Below are 19,593 nucleotides of genomic sequence, written 5' to 3'. Positions count from 1 at the left end.
GAGCATTCTATGTTCTAGGTACATTCTATAATATCACCAATCCTTACAGTCATCTGACAGGATAGTTTACATTTGACAGAGAAACTAAAACAAGGCCTATACCCCACAGTGATTCCGTCACACAATATGTTAGAAGGTGGTATGTAAGCCAGGCATGCTGATGTGAGCCTGTAGTCCCAACTACTTAGGAGGCTGAGGCAGGAGGATCGCTTGAGACCAGGAGTTCAAGCTATAATACGATCTTGGATGGGAACAGGTGGGAGTTGTTTACACGTAAGTGAGAACTTTAGTGAGTTATCTTCAGAAGCAGTGAATGCCCCATCCCTGGAGATAGTTAATCAGGGAGCAGCTGACTACTACCAGAAGGCTGCCTAAGGAATAGGCTATGAGTGAAGGCCCGTCTGGGTCTGGGTGCTAGGGACTTGAAGCAACGTGAACTCCCAGTGAAGACCATGGTTAAAAGGGACATTATTCACATTTTATTAAACCAAATATTAGAAAATTGCTGTCATTTAAAAATATCTGCAAGCAATTTGCCAGATCAATAAAGAAATGTCTACAGATTCAAGTCTGAAAGAGAATAAGGTAAGTGATCAGTAACCCTTACCAACATGGAAACCAAGGAAGCCTCATTCCCGTGCTGAGAATATTCTAGTAGCTCTTGCTACTGCCACATGGCAGCTGGGAATACCAGTAGTCTCAGCACTCAGTCGGTACAGCGCACGCTCCCTTGGGAATGCTGATAAATCCTGGCATGATACAGCACTATAGTTTTTTGTTTTGTTTTGTTTTTTTGAGACAGAGTTTTGCTCTGTTCCCCCAGGCTGGAGTGCAGTGGCACATTCTCGGCTCACTGCAATCTCCGCCTCCTGGGTTCAAGCAATTCTCTTGCCTCAGCCTCCTGAGTAGCTGGGATTACAGGCACGCACCACCACACCCAGCTAATTTTTGTATAGGACTATAGTTTTTAAGGCAAGTTTATAACCTTTGGCTCATTTGAGCCTCCCAGCACTGGTAGATAGTGCCATTATCCCCATTTTATAGATGGCACCGAGAAGTAAAAAGTGACTAGCCCTGGTCACACAATTGATTATGGACTGAAACTGCTGCTTTCTGGCTATCATGGGCCTTGACACAGCTAGTTTGTGACCTTTAAGGTCTAGCTCTGTCTCTGCTGCATGAATCCCAAACTTTTAAATCAAGTTCCCCTCTGGGCCATAAGGCCTCATCTCAGACCCCAAGGAAGGCAGTCCAAAGGTAGACTCAAGTGTCATAGAATCACCGGGCACTAGGAAAGCATCATGGGCAGTAGCTCCATGAGAGGGGCCAGAGCACTAGGCACTGGCCAGAGACCAGCTGCATTCAACCTGAGCAGTAGGGCCTGGTGGCCATGAGCACAGACCTGGAACTCACAGCCTGGGCCCAGACCCCAGCTCCACCACCAGCTGTGCGACCTTGGGCAAGTGACTCTGGGTCTCCATTTTGCCATGTGTAGAATTGGGATAACTTTCTACCCCCTAGGGGTGATGAAAGGATCAGATAAGTTTAGTTGTAAAGCATTAGAACAGTGCATTATAAGCTAGTAAGAGCTGTTATTACTTGGCCCCTGCAGCTGTGGGTCTGGGAAGAGGTCTTGATCATCAGGGATGGACAGAGATGTTGGGGTCAAGTGTATTCATCTTCACTCTGTCAGGAATGCCTTCTGCCTGTCACAATTCAGTTTGGGCCATCTCCTAGTAGAATTAATTTCCCCTTTTTCTCACGATTCCTGCAGCATAGTGCTTTAAAACTCTGTCCAGCCAGAGTTTTAAAGTCTTTGGTTAGAAGTTAAGGCGTTTGCAAGGTTCTGTCTGCCTGGTGTTCTGCTACATTGTCTTATATCAAAAGTGCCATTTTTAACTCAAAAACTATTGAAAATTGTCAGTTTTATATCGTTCAAACTAATGCACTGAGAGTCTGTTTCAATTACGAGGATTCGGCGGCCTTAGCCTCCCACCAAGCACCTACGAAGATGCTTTAACAGAACATAACTTCAGAACCATCTAGGGAATTGACAAAACAGGACGCGGAACCTTCAGAACAGAGACACAGGCCCTGGGAAGAGGCCTCCCCCTACCTGCTAGAGGAGCTGGCCTCCCTGTGAGAGCCTACCGTTCTCTATTTCTGTCACTTCGTTCCAGACAGCTGGGTGCTCTTCCCCTTTTTGTCCCAGGACAGTTGGGAAACACCACCCCCTTTGGTTGCTTAGCAACTGTCACCTGCTGATTCCGTCCCAGCATTCCCTGAGAAATGAATAAGCAGGTTGAAAGCTGGGCCTAAGGGCTGGGCCAGGGGACAGGTCAGATGCTTGCTTGGGGGCGGGTGGATGGGGCACACATCTGGCCCCCCCCATATCACCACGGGGTAACTTTACGCAGCTGCTTTCTTTCAGGACCTCAGAGACTCCCCAAATGTACAATGAGATCTGGCTGGGTGACCTGTGACTCAGTGATGGGAACTTGCTGGTTATTAATTCACTGCTTGGGAGGGAAGGGGCTTTCTGAACTTTTCAGGGTGGAGAGAGTATAGGACAAAGCTGCCCTTCCAAAGCCTCCAATTTAGTTGGAAAGATAGGGTCCCAGATTTGTGGCTCTGATAGTGAGATTCTTGTTCCTTGGTTAGACTTCCTGGCGCAGGTAAGCCTGGGGAAGACTGAGACAGGTGAAAAAACTTTTCTGCATGTATGTGCTGGCAGCAAAGAGGTGTGGAGGTGGAGCTATGCGGCATATTTCTGACTGGAGAGTCTCTAAGAAGAGTGGTAGGAGCTAGGTGAGGATAAGGAATTTTGGGCAGACTAGATAAGCCTTGAATGCTAAGGTGAGGCGTTTGTATTTTTTGTTTGTTTTTTCATGGTAACTCCTGGAAGCCTCTTCATAGCTGAGAGGTTAAGTGAAGTTTTAGGAAGATCACTCTAGTTTTAGGGTGGAAGATGAGGACTGGGAGAGGGGTCAGACCAGGAACTGCTAAGAAGCTCTTGCAGCTGTTCTGGAGGGAGCTGTGATGTGGACAAGCTGAAATCGGTGGGGAGGAAGCGGTAGATTCAAGGGACCTCAAGAGACAGAAGAGTCAGGGCTGGATGACTCTCATTCATTCACAAACATTTACTGTGTGCCTACTATGTGCGAGGTTCCTGTGTTGTACGAGGGAGAAGGTTCCCAGGCTGCGGATGACGTATTCAGCATGCTGACGGCTTACCTGTGGGGGTATCACTTTGAAGGAACTGGATTAAAGTAGTGTAAGTGATGGTGGGGTGGGGGTGCGGAGGTCTGATGAGAAGGCAGCAGCAGACTTGTTTAGGGCCTGTTTGAAACTAGCCTAGGAGAGGAAACCTTCAAAGCACTGTAGGCGTGATTGGTCGGGGAGAGGTGGGGCAGGGAGTGGGCCCTAAGAAGCAGGCAGTAAGGGGAGCAACCACGCTGATCTAGGTAGATTAGGCGAGACTGGGCAGCTGCGGCGTACCTGGAGGCTGTCACGCCGGTCCTGGCCCCTAGGGCAGCCGGGCGATGCTGATGGCCCCCTCCCAGAGCCGCAGAGCCGGGTAGACCGGCTCCTGGAAGGTGGCGCGGAAGGTGTGCAGGTGGCTCATGCTGCCCGTCACGTCGTAGAAGGCGAGGACGCCGGCCTCGTAGTCCAGGAAGACGCCGAGCCGGTCGAGGTCGTCGCGGGGCCGCAGGCGGCTGCGCTGACCGTCGTGGAAGGCCCAGTACTCGAGGTCGTAGCGCTTGAGGCACCAGGACTGGCGGTTGCAGCCCAGGCGGGCGGCGGCGGAGGCCCCGCGGCGCCGAAGGGAGGCGTAGGCCGCGCCCACCCACCAGCCGGCGCCCGCCTCCTGCACGTCTACCTCCCAGTAGTGGCGGCCGGCGGCGAAGCAGTCGCGAGCCAGCACCTGCCAGAGCGCGTCGAACCGCAGCGCGGGCACGGGCCCCAGGCTGCCCAGCAGGCCGCACCGCACAGTCAGCCGGTCTGCCGACAGGCGCAGGCGCGCGTGCATCGTGTCCGGATCCAGCGTGGGCGTGCGCGCGTCTGCAGAGGGCGAGATAAGGGACGCACCTGGTGGGCGGGGCCAGAACGGCGCCCCGCCCCCTGGATTCCACCAAAGCACAAAATGCGAAGCGCGGAAATGGCCCGAGGGAGTGAAAGACCCCTTTAAACCGCGACTGCCCCTGGGGCGCGGGCTTGGGGAAAGGGGAGGCAGAGATCACTCTACTGCACATCCCTTATACTGTCTGTATTTTGTGCCGTGAAATTTGTTGCCAATTAATACAAATTTAATTTAAAATTATCCTATCGGCCGGGCGCGGTGGCTCAAGCCTGTAATCCCAGCACTTTGGGAGGCCGAGACGGGCGGATCACGAGGTCAGGAGATCGAGACCATCCTGGCTAACACCGTGAAACCCCGTCTCTACTAAAAATACAAAAAACTAGCCGGGCGAGGTGGCGGGCGCCTGTAGTCCCAGCTACTCGGGAGGCTGAGGCAGGAGAATGGCGGGAACCCGGGAGGCGGAGCTTGCAGTGAGCTGAGATCCGGCCACTGCACTCCAGCCCGGGCTACAGAGCAAGACTCCGTCTCAAAAAAAAAAAAAAAAAAGCCGGGCGCGGTGGCTCAAGCCTGTAATCCCAGCACTTTGGGAGGCCGAGACGGGCGGATCACGAGGTCAGGAGATCGAGACCATCCTGGCTAACACAATGAAACCCCGTCTCCACTAAAAATACAAAAAAATTAGCCGGGCGTGGTGGCGGCGCCTGTAGTCCCAGCTACTCGGGAGGCTGAGGCAGGAGAATGGCGGGAACCCGGGAGGTGGAGCTTGCAGTGAGCCGAGATCGCGCCACTGCACTCCAGCCTGGGCGACAGAGCGAGACTCCGCCTCAAAAAAAAAAAAAAAAAAAAAAATCCGATCACTGTTAACATTAGGGTGTGTGTACTTCCTAATTTCCCCTCCCCTTGCTGCTTTATGGGTTTTCTTTCTTTTCTTTTTTTTTTGAAACGGAGTCTCGCCCTGTAGCCCAGGCTGGAGTACAGTGGAGCGATTTCGGCTCACTGCAAGCTCCGCCTCCCAGGTTCAGGCCATTCTCCTGCCTCAGCCTCCCACGTAGCTGGGACTACAGGCGCGCACCACCACGCCCGGCTAATTTTTTGTATTTTTAGTAGAGACGGGGTTTCACCGTGTTAGCCAGGATGGTCTCAATCTCCTGACCTCGTGATCCACCCATCTCGGCCTCCCAAAGTGCTGGGATTACAGGCGTGAGCCACCGTGCCCAGCCGAAATAGAGCATTTTTCTAAGAGAAAGAAAATGAGTTGTTTTTAAGATTTTCCCCCTTTCTCTCCTGTCTCCCACTTCCTACTTAGCTATCTATCTATCTATTTATTTATTTATTTATTTATTTATTTATTTATTTTTTAAGACGGAGTTTCACTCTTGTTGCCCAGGCTGGAGTGCAGTGGTGCTATCTCGGCTCACTGTAACCTCCGCCTCCCAGGTTCAAGCGATTCTCCTGCCTCAGGCTCCCTAGTAGCTGGGATTATAGGCACCTGCCACCATGCCTGGCTAATTTTTGTATTTTTAGTAGAGATGAGGTTTCATCATGTTGGCCAGGCTGGTCTCGATCTCCTGACCTCAGGTGATCCGCCTGCCTCAGCCTCCCAAAGTGCTGGGATTACAGGCATGAGCCACTGTGCCCTGCCTCTATTTAGCTCTTTAGAAATGTAATTTTAACCATTACCTTCCCTTCACCAGATACTCCCTACAGGGCAAACTTATCTACCTACTTAGAGGGTCCAGAACCAGAACTTTCTCCCACCAAGAGATTGCCTTAAGAGACAACAGTCAATTTACAACCTAAAGTATGCCTGCGACAGAACTCTTCCACCTGGACAGCATCTCAGGACAACAGCCACATTACAACCTAGTTCTGCCCTCAATGGCATCAGCTCAACCACCTGGTAGAAAAGGCACCAAAATGAGTCATGTAGACTCCCATCTGCTTGCTCCTCCCCTGCATGCCATTCATACAAAGTCCCCATTTAAAACTCTCTGCTTTCTGCCCTAAAAGCGAGGCGGTACCGTTAAGGGCAGGAGGAGCCTGTACCTCTTCCCCTAAGCTAAGCTTTGGAATAAAACCACTTTCTTTATACCAGACCTCGCTCTTGTTAATTGAACTCTGCAAAGTGTTGAGCAACTGAACCTGTGTTTCGGTCACATAACATTCTTGTGCAAGTCTTTTGATTCACATATGTATGCATTTCTGTTGGATGTATACCCACGGTGAGAGAAAATGCTGCTCATTATAACCATTTCTATTCGACAATGTTCTAAATGTAGTAGACAGTAACTCAAGGCACAAAAAAAGAAGTGAAAGGCAAGAATAAAGATTGGGGAAATGAAAGATTATTATTCATAGGTGACGTGCTTATTTACAGAAAATCCCAAATAATCTGTAGATAGCTTAGAAGTACTACGTGAATTTATAACAGCCACTCAATATGTCAGTATACAAAAATGGATAAATCTCATGTTGAGTGAAAGAAGCAAAACACAGAAGGGTATAGTCTGAATGATCTACTGAATGTTCAAAAACAGGTAAAACTAACCTATAGTCCTAGAAGTCTGGAGAGTGGATCCCCTTTGGGGATAGTAAACAGGAAGGCACATGAGGAAGACTTCTAGGGAGTGGAAATTTCCATTTCTTGATCTGAAGGTGGTTATGTTTCCTTTTTAAAAAATCATTGAGCTGCACATTTTTTATTTGTGCACTTTTCTTTATTCTCTTTGTTTTCTTTCTTTCTTTTCTTTCTTTCTTTTCTTTCTTTCTTTCTTTCTTTCCTTCCTTCCTTCCTTCCTTCCTTCCTTCCTTCCTTCCTTCCTTCCTTCCTTCCTTCCTTCCTTCCTTCCTTCCTTCCTTCCTTCCTTCCTTCCTTCCTTCCTTCCTCCCTCCCTCCCTCCCTCCCTCCCTCCCTCCCTCCCTTCTTTCCTTCCTTTGTGACGGAGTCTTGCTCTGTTGCCAGGCTGGAGTGCAGTAGTGCGATATTGGCTCACTGCAACCTCCGCCTCCCAGGTTCAAACAATTCTCCTGCCTCAGTCTCTTGAGTAGCTAGGACTACAGGTGCATGCCACCATGCCCAGCTAATTTTTGTATTTTTAGTAGAGACGGGGTTTCACCATGTTGGCCAGGATGGTCTTGATCTCAGGAGATCCACCCACCTCAGCCTCCCAAAGTGCTGGGATTACAGGCGTGAGCCACCGTGCCTGGCAGTTTGTGCACTTTTCTTTACGCATGTTATATTTCAACTAAAGTTTACTTGAAAAATTCATGTCCAGTGTAAAAAGAAAATAAAATTTCAGGACTTTCCTAATTAATTATGCCCAGGGGAAAAGTTAAGCCCTGGAAACTAAGTCACATAATGTGGCTGTTTTTCTTCTCTGGTGCATGACCATTACTTCCTGACTTTTGTGTGGAGATGTTATACATTAACCAGACTCCCTATTCTTCATTCAAACCTACACTAAATGGCATTGGAGATAGAGACCCTTTAGATTGTTACCTGTTTTCAATAGGATGTTAACCCGTTAGGGTGTAATCAATAGTAGAGAATCAAATCTTAAGTCAGTATGTTATTTATTTATTTATTTTTGAGACGGGGTCTTACTCTGTCACCCAGGCTGGAGTGCAGTGGTGTGATCTCAGCTCACTGCAACCTCCACCTCCAGGTTCAAGCGATTCTCCTGCCTCAGCCTCCTGAGCAGGTGTGATTATAGGCACCTGCCACCAAGCCCAGCTAATTTTTGTATTTTTAGTAGAAACAGGGTTTCGCCATGTTGTACAGGGTGGTCTCGAACTGCTGACATCAAGTGACCCACCTGCCTTGGGCTCCCAAAGTGCTGGGATTACAGGCGTGAGCCACAGTGCCTGGCCTTTAAATCAGTATGTTAGCCTTTGTATGGAAAATGTAAATCTACTCAGTGCCTCCGTTTTGATATTCACTGTCCCCCTCCCAACGCCAGGAGCACTGATCAGCATTCCTTGGTTTCCCTCTGTCTCCTGATGGTTACTTTGCACTTGAATAAACTCTGCTAACTGGATACTGAACCTTCTTTAGATTGAGTCTTCTTTAGGTTGATACCCAGTAATTCCACTTTGAGAAATTACTCCTAAAAAAAAATCTAAAAATGAGGTGTGGTGTGTTCATTTTCTCATTCATTAATTCAACAAATGTGTACAAGAATGGATGTTTATTACAGCATTGTTTTAGAAATGAAAATGTAAACATCCAACATTATGAGATTGGCTAAATATGACACATCCATTCAATGCAATGGTCATGCAACCTCTAAAAATAATGATAAAAATAAAAAATTAGCTGGGCATGGTGGCACATGGTGCTCCCACATAGCACCAGCTATGAGGGAGGCTGAGGTGGGAAAATCACTTAAGCCCAAGAGGTCGAGGCTGCAGCGAGCCATAACTGCACCACTGCACTCCAGAGTAAGACTCTGTCACACACATACACACAGTGATAGTATTAGCTGGGCACAGTGGCTCATGTCTGTAATCCCAAAATTTGAGAGGTTGAGGTGGGAGGATCACTTAAGCCCAGGAGTTCAAGACTAGCACGGGCAACATGGGAGACCTCCGTCTCTACAAAAAATTTAAAAGTTAGCCAGGCTTGGTGGCAAACATCCGTGTTCCCAGCTATGTGGGAGGCTGAGGTGGAAGGATCACTAGAGTTCCGGAGGTCGAGGCTGCAGGGAGCCATAGTTGTGCCACCACACTCCAGCCTAGGTGACAGAGTGAGACCCTGCCTCAAAAAACAAAGTTATATATTTATTGATATAGAAAATTGTCACATCAGTGTAGGGTGGGAAATTTTAAAAATTGTTCAAGCTATACTGTTAATTAAAAAATTACAAAGAATATCTATAATATGGTCCCATTAAAAAAATCTGCACACGGCCGGGCGCGGTGGCTCAAGCCTGTAATCCCAGCACTTTGGGAGGCCGAGACGGGCGGATCACGAGGTCAGGAGATCAAGACCATCCTGGCTAACATGGTGAAACCCCATCTCTACTAAAAAATACAAAAAAAAACTAGCCGGGCAAGGTGGCGGGCGCCTGTAGTCCCAGCTACTCGGGAGGCTGAGGCAGGAGAATGGCGTAAACCCGGGAGGCGGAGCTTGCAGTGAGCTGAGATCCGGCCACTGCACTCCAGCCTGGGCGACAGAGCCAGACTCCCTCTCAAAAAAAAAAAAAAAAAAAATCTGCACACATATCTGAAAGAATATATGTTAAAATATTAACAGCGTTCTTTGGGAGGGGCCATTGTTTTTACATATTTGTAATTGCTGATTTTCTACAATAAGCATGCATTACCTGTATAATTTTTTTTTTTCAATTGAGACAGGGTCTCACTCTGCCACCCAGGCTGGAATGCAGTAGCATGCTCACCGCAACCTCTGCCTCCAGGGCTCAAGTGATCCTCCCACCTCAGCCTCCTAAGTAGCTGGGACTACAGGAGCACATCGCCATGCCCAACTAATTTTTGTATTTTTTGTAGAGAAAGAGTTTCCTCATGTTGCCCAGGCTGGTCTCAAACTTCTGGGCTCAAGCTGTCTGCCTGCCTTGGCCTCTCAAAGTGCTGGGATTACAGGTGTGAGCCACCAGGCCTGGCCCTACCTGTACAATTTTTTAAGAGAATAAAAATGTTCATAATATATTAGTAAATGAAAACAGATGACAAAACAGAATGTATAGTATGACACCACGTTTGTAAAATAAAAAGATATATTAAATCTATCATTATATGCATATTATATGTGCTAAAGAAAGCTAAAAGGACAAATAATAACAGCAGTTATTCACAGAAGAGGGATTATGAGTAATTTTTTTTCTTTTCTCATTTTTCTACAATGAACATGTATTATTTTACTTGTCTTTAATAATAAACATTTTTTAAAAAAACAAATTCTTAAAAAAAAAAACAAATTCTAATGAGAAAAAAAGAGGGACCTCCATTTCCATGATCCTTCTCCACCCAACATCCCACCATCTCCACCATCTCCACCCTATCCCCACTCCCGGGGGTCTTACATTTTAGGAAGAGTGATCGCTCTGGTGAGGGGCTGGTTTTCAACAAGGTACCTGGCTTGGTGCTGGAAGGGTCCAAGAGCTGGCAGTTCATGCCTGTAAGGAATTGTTGAGAAATGAGCGCCTGGAGCTCTTGCAAGCAGACAAATAAGACATGCTAAAAATACCACACAACTGGAGATTCGCCTAATCGCGCCCAAGAGCCACACAGATTTAAGGGATTTATGTAAATTTACAGGGACAGGAAAACCCCAGGATGAGGAGGCTGGTGTGGGAGAGCCCTAAACAGGAGGAGGAGCTGAGAAGCGAACAACTACTGGATCCAGCACTCAAGGATGGGCGGCGACTCAGGGAAGACGTGCAAATTCCAGGGTAAAGATGGAAAACAAGAGAGTAGAGCTGAGTCCTCAGGAAGGTCTGAGTGCTCAGAAAGAAGGAAGGAGGGGAGGCTATCCCAACAAGCAGGCATAGCAGGGGCACCCAGGGCCCTTGGCACTTGCTGTGCCCTCTGCCTGGACAGCACCCCCCACACCCTTCCCCCCTTGTCCAGGTTGCCTCCTTCTCAGCTGTTGGGGCTGGAGCTCACTCAGCACCTCCCCAGAAGTGCCTTCTGCCCCCGTCACTCCCAGCGCTCATCACAGGGGCCTGTAGACAGCAGGGAAGCCCACCTGCAGGCTGTTTAAATCAAGTTTGCCTAAAGCTCCTCCTTACTACATCTTTTAAGTTCGGCCTGAAGATTTTTCTGTACATCGTGAACAATAACAAGTGGAGGTGTAAACAGACCGTAGCCTGCACTTGTGCCAATCACCAAGTTTTGGCCAATCAGATGTAGCCAACTGTTCAAATTATGTTCAAATTAGGCGAACGCCGAGCTGTAAACAATCCAGCTGTTTCTGTACCTCACTTCTGTTTTCTGTACGTCGCTTTCCTTTTTCTGTCCCTAAATCTTCCACCATGTGGCTGTGCTGGAGTCTGAGCGCACTGTGGCTCAGAAGGCAGCCGGATTCATGAATCGTTCATTGCTCATTTAAACTCCTTTAAATTTAATTTGGCTGAAGTTGTTCTTTCATCAAGGCAAAAGCCTCTCCCCTCTCCCCCGAACTCTAGAATCCTAGGTCCTACTGCCTAGGCGATACCACCACCTGGGAGTCCAACTTCTCAAATCTCACAGGTTCAAATACTTCATTCCCTCCAGTCCTAAATGCTCTTTCTCACTTCAGAAAATGACAGTTTCCTTCTGCGAGTTGCCCACGTCAAAATCCTTGGATTCTGATCTCTTTCCTCTCTCCCCTGTGACCCCACATCCGCTCTCGTTGTCCCCATTGTCTCCATTGCTGCTCCTTCGATATGGCCAGCTCACTCCCATCACACCTCAGGACCTCCACCCTTGCTTTTCCCTCTGTCTAGAATGCCTCCCCCACATGTAACAGCAGCAACAATCACAATCGCCAAGACGTACATGGTGCTTATTACGCCTGAGCGCTACATGTGTAAGAGCTCATTTAATCCTCACAGTGGCCCAGGAAGGCGACTGCATTATGGTCTCCACTTTACAGATGCAGAAACAGAGGCATGGAAAAGGAAGGTGCCGTGTCTAAGGTGGCAGGGTTCATTAGGGTTCCATGTGGTAGACCTGGGATAGGAACCCAGGAGGCCGAGCTCCAGAGGCCGTGCCTATGACCACTGTGCTCTCTGGCCCGTCAGAGCCACAGAACCTGCAGAATGAATGCTTCCTTTGGGCCACTTTGAGTGTCCCCTTCTCAGAGGCCTTCCCAACTGCTTATATAAAACAGCTCCTCCTCCTTGTCACTTTCCTGTCTTGCATCCTGCCCTGGTTTATTATTATTATTATTATTTTCGAGACGGAGTCTTGCTCTGTCACCCAGGTTGATTTGCAGTGGCATGATCTCAGTTCTCTGCAACCTCTGCCTCCCGGGTTCAAGCAGTTCTCCTGCCTCAGCTTCCGGAGTAGCTGGGATTACAGGTGCACGCCACCACGCCTGTCTAATTTTTGTATTTGTAGTAGAGATGGGGTTTCACCATGTTGGCCAGGCTGGTCTCGAACTCCTGATCTCATGATCCACCCACCTCGGCCTCCCAAAGTGCTGGGATTACAGGCGTGAGCCACCACACCCAGTCTTTATTATTCTTTATAGCAGTTCCTGTCACCTGACATGTTTGTGTACTGTCTGTCTTCCCCTACAAAGACTGTGAGCACCAAAAGATGACAAGGAGCTTTGTGTTGTGCCCTGCTATGCCTGGCACATAAGAGTGGCTTGATAAATGTTCTGAATGAATCATGACAGCAGAGGTGAATGAATGAATGAATGAATGAATGAATGAATAAATGAATGAACGAACGCATAAATGAATCAAAGAACAGATATTTTTGAGCACATGGTTTGTGCCAGGCCCTGCGGGGACCTCCGAGTTGGACCTAAAGCTGGTTCCTACCCTTCACGTGCTTACAAGGGGCAAGGAGGGGTCCATGTGTCCACTTCATGAGCACCCTCCAGCAGGACATGGGCAGGCCCTGGAGCAGGAAGGGAGAGGTGAGATGGCCAAAGAAGGGAGTGAGTCAGGGCTGGGCTGGCAGGAAAGGGCTTCCCAGGTGGGCGCAGCTGTGCCAGTCTGCCTTGAAGGGATGCCAGGCCTTGGCCCCAGCCAGAGGAAGAGGAGGAAGAAGAGTTGGTCATTCCAGCTGGGAGCCCAGAGCAAGGCTGAGATGTGGCAGGCTCCCAGGAGCGATCTGAGGGGCAGAAGCAGGGCAGTGTGACTGGAGAAGGGCAGGTCTCGGTCTCAGGAAGGGTTGGAGGTGAAGTGGTGAGGGTGGGTTAGGCACCAGGCCCAGGAGCCCCTGACAGCCCAGCCAAGGGCCTCAGTGTCGGAGAGACAGGATGTAGGGAGATGATCTTTGCATTTGCCTCTGGGCTAAAGGGCACTAGGGGAGTTAAGGACACAAAGTTGGTCACTCGGTGACTTACTTTCCTTAAGGCGAATGTCCAATGGCGTCTGTAATGTACTCTGCACGGCTTCCACGAGGCCCTTAAAGAAGCTCTTGACGGGCTCAAAGGAGAGGGGCACAGGGTGGCACAGCTCCCCAAGGCTCATCTGCCGCTGCATCTCCTGCTTGGTGGCTGTGTATGCCTGTGTGGGCACACGGGGGTGAGGGTGGCTCTGGGAGATGCAGGCAGCATCCCAGCCTCCTGTGCTGCACCCAGGAACAAACCCACACCACCATGCCCAGGCTCCACCTTGGCCTGGCACCTGTGGTCAGCCCAGGCCATGCCCCCAGGAGCAGAGCCCTGGAGAGACCACACAGCATCCCTGAGGTGGGAGCCATGCGGAGGTGTGGTTTCTCAGGGCTGGCACTGGGGAGTCCTCCCTCTCCCTCCCTCCCTCCTTTCCTTCCTTCCTTCCGTGTTCATTGAGGCCTACTCTGTGCCAGCTATGTGGGCAGAGGGCGGGGTCAGGCTGACATGGGGCCCTTCCCAGAGAGGCTTCAGCCTCACACACACTGCACCACGGGTCTGCCTCGGGTACAAAAAGAGTGAGAGGTCAGTCTCCCTGGGGAAGGAGCCCCTGGAGCTTATTCAAAGGTGGAGCAGGAAACCATGTTCTAAGAATGACGCCAAAGACCAGCAAGGTTCAGCTGCAGTGCTGACTGAGGGGGTGTGGCCACTGCAAGGGACATGTGTCCTGTTTTGGGTCTGGACAGCCCCTCTTCAATACCTTCCTGTGGTGTGTGGCTTCACTAAGGAGAAGCTAGAAACACCCCCCCCAGCTGCCTTTGCACCTGTGCTGTAGGAGTGTGACCAGACGCCTCCAAGCCAAAGCGTGGATTTGGAAATGAGGGTGAAGGTAGTGATGGTGGCATGAGGCGCTCAGGGACAGCAGTGGTGGGGGTTCTGGTCAGTGGTGTGAGTGGTGATGTCTTGCCCAGCAGAGGTGCTGTGGGGCCTATACTGGCAACAACCCCTGGACTTCATTCCTGCTGCCCATCTTCCATCCCGACTCTCTGACCCTCCTGGAGATCCTATGGGCTACCTCATACTCTTCCATAAACTCCTTTCTTGCTTAAAACCGTTCCAGTGGATTCTCATGTTTGCAGGTAAGAACCATGGCTGCACTTTCTGAAGGGCTGTCCTGGCCAGGAGTTGGAAGGAAGCTGACTGCCTCAGGTGATCAGGCTTGGCTGGCAGTGGCAGTGCTGCCCATCCGAGAAGGGGTGGACAGACGGGGGCCTCAGGAGGGAGGGAGGGTGGCCTAGCACTCCGCTGTTGGGCAGGGGCAGGCCCCACCTGGCAGCATGCTGTACATTGGGAGGAGGCTGTGAGATGGCCTCCAAGCCCCATTCAGCCTAGGAGGCCAGAAGTCTAGAGTCCAACCTCATTTTGGTGGGGAACCAGGCCTAACATCACACCCAGAGAGCTGGAATGGAGCTGGCCGGGGGAGACCGAGCACTAGCAGGAAGTCCAGGGTGGGCAGGGAGCAGCTCTGAGGAGGTGAGAGGGGGCTCAGAGGGCAGATGAGTAGGGTAGGATGAGGGGTCGATAGAGGACACATGGCACCACCTGGTAACCCCAAACTCCAGCGGCTAGCACCAGGCCTGACACACAGGTTCTCAAAACATATGTATGATGGAATAAATAAATGCATGAAACCGAGCACAGCTACATTTTGCCTTTGCAGACTCAGAGAACAGAAACCCCAGCCCTTCATCTCTCAGGCCAGAAACCCAGGCATCATCTCAGGATTCCCCCTACTCATTCTCCAATTCCAATCTCCATTCCTGTGGCATCTCTTGACCTGCCTGTTTCTCCCCATCCCCACTGCCCCTGTCTTGGTCCAGGCCACCATCATCTCTCTCCTGGACATTGTGGCCTCCTCCCAAGTTTCCTTCCAGTCTCCCATCCTGGCCTCCCCTGTCCATCTTCCACTCTGTCTCTAAAGTGACTTTTCTAAAGCACTAATCTGACCATGTGAACGCTTTCATCCCTCAGTGCAAAACACTCCCCTGGGTTGGGCGTGGGCGGCTCACGCCTGTAAACCCAGCACTTTGGGAGGCCAAGGTGGGTGGATCACTTGAGGTCAAGAGTTTGAGACCAGCCTGGCCAACATGGTGAAACCCCATCTCTATTAAAAATACAAAAATTAGCCGGGCATGGTGGCACATGCCTATAGTCCCAGCTCTTCAAGGGGCAGAGGCAGGAGAATTCCTTGAACCTGGGAGGCAAATGTTGCAGTGAGCTGAGAATGAGCCACTGTATTCTAGCCTGGGCAACAGAGTGAGACCCTGTCTCAAAAACAAACAAACAAACAAACAAACAAACATACATTCCCGTCTGCTATCTCATTACAGGACAAAGTCTGAACTCTATGGCACATAAGGCCTTCATGAACTAACTACGGCCTATGGATCCAGCTGTGTCTCTCAATCCACCCACCCCTCCTCAAGCCAGGCTGCACCCCAACTGGTTCCCCAGCCTGTCAAGCTCTCACATGTACACTGTTCCTGTCTGTCCTCTCTCCATCCTCTCTATATACAGTGTGCTCCTACTCATTGTCCAGCACCCAGCCCTACCATCACCTCTTCCTAGAAGTCCTCCCAGACTGCATCCTTCTCCCAGCTAGAGAGTGTCAGACATTTCTTGGACATAATTTTGCTGGCTTCATATTTACAAAATTGTTTAAGCTGTATTGTAAATAACTGTTTCTGAGCAAGTCTCCCCACCCAACTGTGAGCTCCTAACGTCCTGGCTCAGTACGTATTGATGAATAAACGAATCAACACATAGAAGGTAGGAATGGTGAATGATTAAAATCAGTAGCTTTGGCACAAGAAAATTTGAAAAAAAAAAAGATGACAAAGCCCTGAAACCGTTTTCTGATGTGAGAATAGCATGCTTCCCCATGGAAGGATTTCTTTGTATTCCAAAGCCTTAAAAACGACCATTATTTAAAAAAAGACAATTAAATGTATCACTTTGTGCATCTTGCCCCTCTTAAAGCACAATACCCATTATGCCTAGGAAAGCACCTCGTATAGAGTTTGGCTAAAACAGCTGACAATGAGACACAGGCCGAACCGACTGAGGCCACATAAAGACACAAGAGTGGAAATCCCCACCTGGGGACTGGCTTGGCTGGTTTTGTTGACTAGCTTATTTCTCTGTCTGATTTTCCAGCCAGAGCCCATACCAATCTGTGGTTAGAGTCGGTGCAACTTTTTAGCCTTGTCCCACAGCCTTTAAAGTGTCTTGCAAAGGTCCTCTAATAAGGCAAGATTTTTCTTTATAGCGAGAAAAAATGAAGCAAAGAGAAAATTAGACACAAAGTGTTTGCCATGAAGCCTTAGTCTGGTTAGTCAAGGCAGATTTGGCTCTGAACTTTCCAAGGCAAAGAAGAGAACAGGAGGAGCTCTATTAGTGGAAAAGCAATTCTAGTGCAGAAGTGACTGCACAGGGATATTGACACCAGACAAGAGTTTCTTCCATGTTTCCCTAAAGACAGGAACACCATCCTCAACAACATGCTTTCCCTAAATGTAGCAATGAGTATAGCAGGGGCTAGCACTTTGAGAGGCCGAGGTGGGCAGATCACCTGAGGTCAGGAGTTCAAGACCAGCCTGACCAACATGGTGAAACCCCGTCTCTACTAAAAATACAAAATTGGCCAGGCATGGTGGCACATGCCTGTAATCCCAGCTACTTGGGAGGCTAGCCAGGAAAATTGCTTGAACCCAGGAGGCGGAGGTTGTGGTGAGCCGAGATCGCACCATTGCACTCTGGCCTGGGCAACAAGAGAGAAACTCCATCTCAAAAAAAAAAAAAAAAGACTACATAGGCAGAGGGCCAGTCAAGGTGCCTTGTGGGTTTAGAGTCAGACAGACCTAGACAGACAGCCAGACCTGATACCAGCTCTGCCACCAACCAGCTGTGTGAGACCAGGTGAGTTATGTCAATGAGCCTCAATTTTTTGTTTATAAAATGGGTGGGCCCACTTTGCAGAGTTCTGGTGAATATTAGTGCTAAGCTACACAGTGCTCAGAACACAGAGGCCTTTGAAATTGGTGGCTGTTAACATTATTTAATTAGCCCAAGATGTGTATTCTCTTCCTAACAATGTATATTCTCTTGACCACTTGTGTGGGGGCAAGACAGTCTACATGGTGACAAGACAGTATTCCGTGTACTTGCTTAGTGTGTCAATACTGTGCTCAATGCCACAATACCTGAGATGAAGTATGGGTGGCAGGTGGCCACTGTAAGAGCAGTGACCCCAGCATTACCTGAAGCCTCTGGACAGGATCAGGCTCCTGGCTGATACTCCAGACCCTGTTGGAGAGATCGTTCACGACGTCAAGTTGCTCTCTGCAAGAGTCAGCTTGTTCCCCGTATACCTGGAGGGCAAGCTGCGTGTTTTTATCAATGAATTTCTTGGCCAGAGCTTCCTCTTCATCAAGTAGTAATCTGAGTTCAGTGAATTTCCCCTTCAGCCAGGTTTTACTTGATTCTGCATTAACCTGAAAACAGAAAAATCAGTTGCAGATGACATGTCTGCCAACCAGGAAATCCAGAATAATCAACATGAAAAAAATTATAACATCTGAAATGTGAATTCAGCAAAGTGGCCAGATACAAGATCAACTTATAAAAACCAAAGCTTTCCTAAGCACCAGCCATCACCAATAGTAAAATGCACGGAGAAATAAAGATCCTTTTGTAAATGAGAGAAAAAATAGCAAAATTTGTAGAAATAAACCTAATACAAAACCATATTCGTGACTGGGAGGGTTCATTACTATAAAGTCATTATTTGTCTCTAAATTAGTCTATAAATTTGATGAAATTCCAATCAAAATCTTAACATGCTGATTAAAAATTATTAAATCATTAGGAGACACAATAAGCATAAGAAAAGCCAACATTGCTTTAAAAAAATCAATAAAGAGAAACCTGATAACAGGTTATCTGCCGTATCTTATAACAAAACAAATGATAAATCTACAGGATCTAAAACCATGTGGCTCAAGCATAGATAAGAGGTCAAAAGCACAAAATAAAGAGCTTTTAAAAGAACTCAAATTATATATGGAAATGTGTGTATGTATGTGTGGTGTAACAGTGGCATTTTAGAATAAATTTTTGCATTTTTTGTACTAAAAATATAAAAATAAAAACAATTAAAATAATATGAGATTTTCCACAATGAAAGGTTAAGGAAAACAAACAAAAAGAGAAGGTCCAGTTAAACTAAAACACTGTACATAGAGCCCAAAGAATAAATCAATTAGATGAAATACAAAACAATTTTTATTTATTTATTTATTTATTTTTATTTTTTGAGAAGGAGTTTCACTCTTGTCTAGGCTGGAGTGCAGTGGCGCGATCTTGGCTCACAGCAACCTCTGCCTCCCAGGTTCAAGCGATTCTCCTGCCTCAGCCTCCTGAGTAGCTAGGATTACAAGCACGTACCACCACACATGGGTAATTTTTTATTTTTAGTAGAGACGGAGTTTCACTATGTTGGTCAGGCTGGTCTCGAACTTCTGACCTCAGGTGATCCACCTTCCTGACTCCCAAAGTGCTGGGATTACAGGCATGAGCCACCATGCCCAGCCCAGAAAATAGTTTTTGATCATTAGATTGGAAGACTTTTAAAAGATTGAAATACAGTCTGTAAGGGTATGTGAAGTAGGGCATTTATATAAACTGTGGGTGGTAGGGTCTATTGGTACTTTGCTTTTAGAGGGCAATATGACAATAGGTATCAATTTTTTTTTTTTTTTTTTTTTGGAGATGATGTTTTGCTCTTGTCGCCCACGCTGGAGTGCAATGGCAAGATCTCGGCTCACTGCAACCTCCGCTTCCCGGGTACAAGCGATTCTCCTGCCTCAGCCGTGTAGCTGGGACTGCAGGTGGCCATCACCATGCCCAGCTAATTTTTGTATTTTTAGCAGAGACAGAGAGTCACTGTTGGCCAGGCTGGGTCTTGAACTCCTGACCTCAGGTGATCTGCCTGCCTTGGCCTCCCAACGTGCTGGAATTATAGGCATGAGCCCCTGCGCCTGGCCTCAAAGTTTTAAATACATTTATTCTTTCATGCAGCAATTCCTCTTACTTTACTTGTATCCTAGAAAGTTCTTTCACATGTGCATGAAGGTCTGTGTTCCAAGATTCTCTGTATATAGCTTCTGCACATAGAGAATAGAGAATAGAATTAGCTGGGTGTGGTAGTGGGTGTCTGTAATCCCAGCTACTTGGGAGGCTGAGGCTTGAGAATCACTTAAACCGGGGAGGTGGAGGTTGCGGTTGCAGTGAGCTGAGATCGAGTCACTGCACTCCAGCCTGGGCGACAAAACAAGACTCTGACTCAAAAAAAAGAAAAAAAAAAAAAAAAAAATTGAAAAATGGGCTTCACTAGCAGAAACAGAAACAACAGTAGTGGGGAGTGAATGTTCTAAGAAATAGG

At 48.2% G+C, this 19,593-nt stretch overlaps 1 protein-coding gene across 1 annotated transcript in view; it reads right to left on the bottom strand.

Moving 5' to 3' along the window:
• The window catches only part of TRIM14 (tripartite motif containing 14), a 288,671-nt gene that overhangs the window by 6,005 nt on the left and 263,073 nt on the right, over nucleotides 1-19,593 (bottom strand). The window contains exons 4-7 of the mRNA XM_028835036.2: nucleotides 17,411-17,644; nucleotides 13,104-13,266; nucleotides 10,123-10,215; nucleotides 3,499-4,062 (exon numbers count right to left, since the gene is read on the bottom strand). Coding sequence (XP_028690869.2) covers nucleotides 3,527-4,062; nucleotides 10,123-10,215; nucleotides 13,104-13,266; nucleotides 17,411-17,644 — 1,026 coding nt within the window. The 3' untranslated portion in view covers nucleotides 3,499-3,526. The remainder of the gene's footprint in view (nucleotides 1-3,498; nucleotides 4,063-10,122; nucleotides 10,216-13,103; nucleotides 13,267-17,410; nucleotides 17,645-19,593) is intronic.

The sequence above is a fragment of the Macaca mulatta genome, chromosome 15, assembly GCF_049350105.2.
Source record: "Macaca mulatta isolate MMU2019108-1 chromosome 15, T2T-MMU8v2.0, whole genome shotgun sequence".
Lineage (NCBI taxonomy): Eukaryota > Metazoa > Chordata > Mammalia > Primates > Cercopithecidae > Macaca > Macaca mulatta.
The sequence above is the reverse complement of the archived record's forward strand: the minus strand, read 5'-3'. Positions and strand labels throughout refer to the sequence as shown.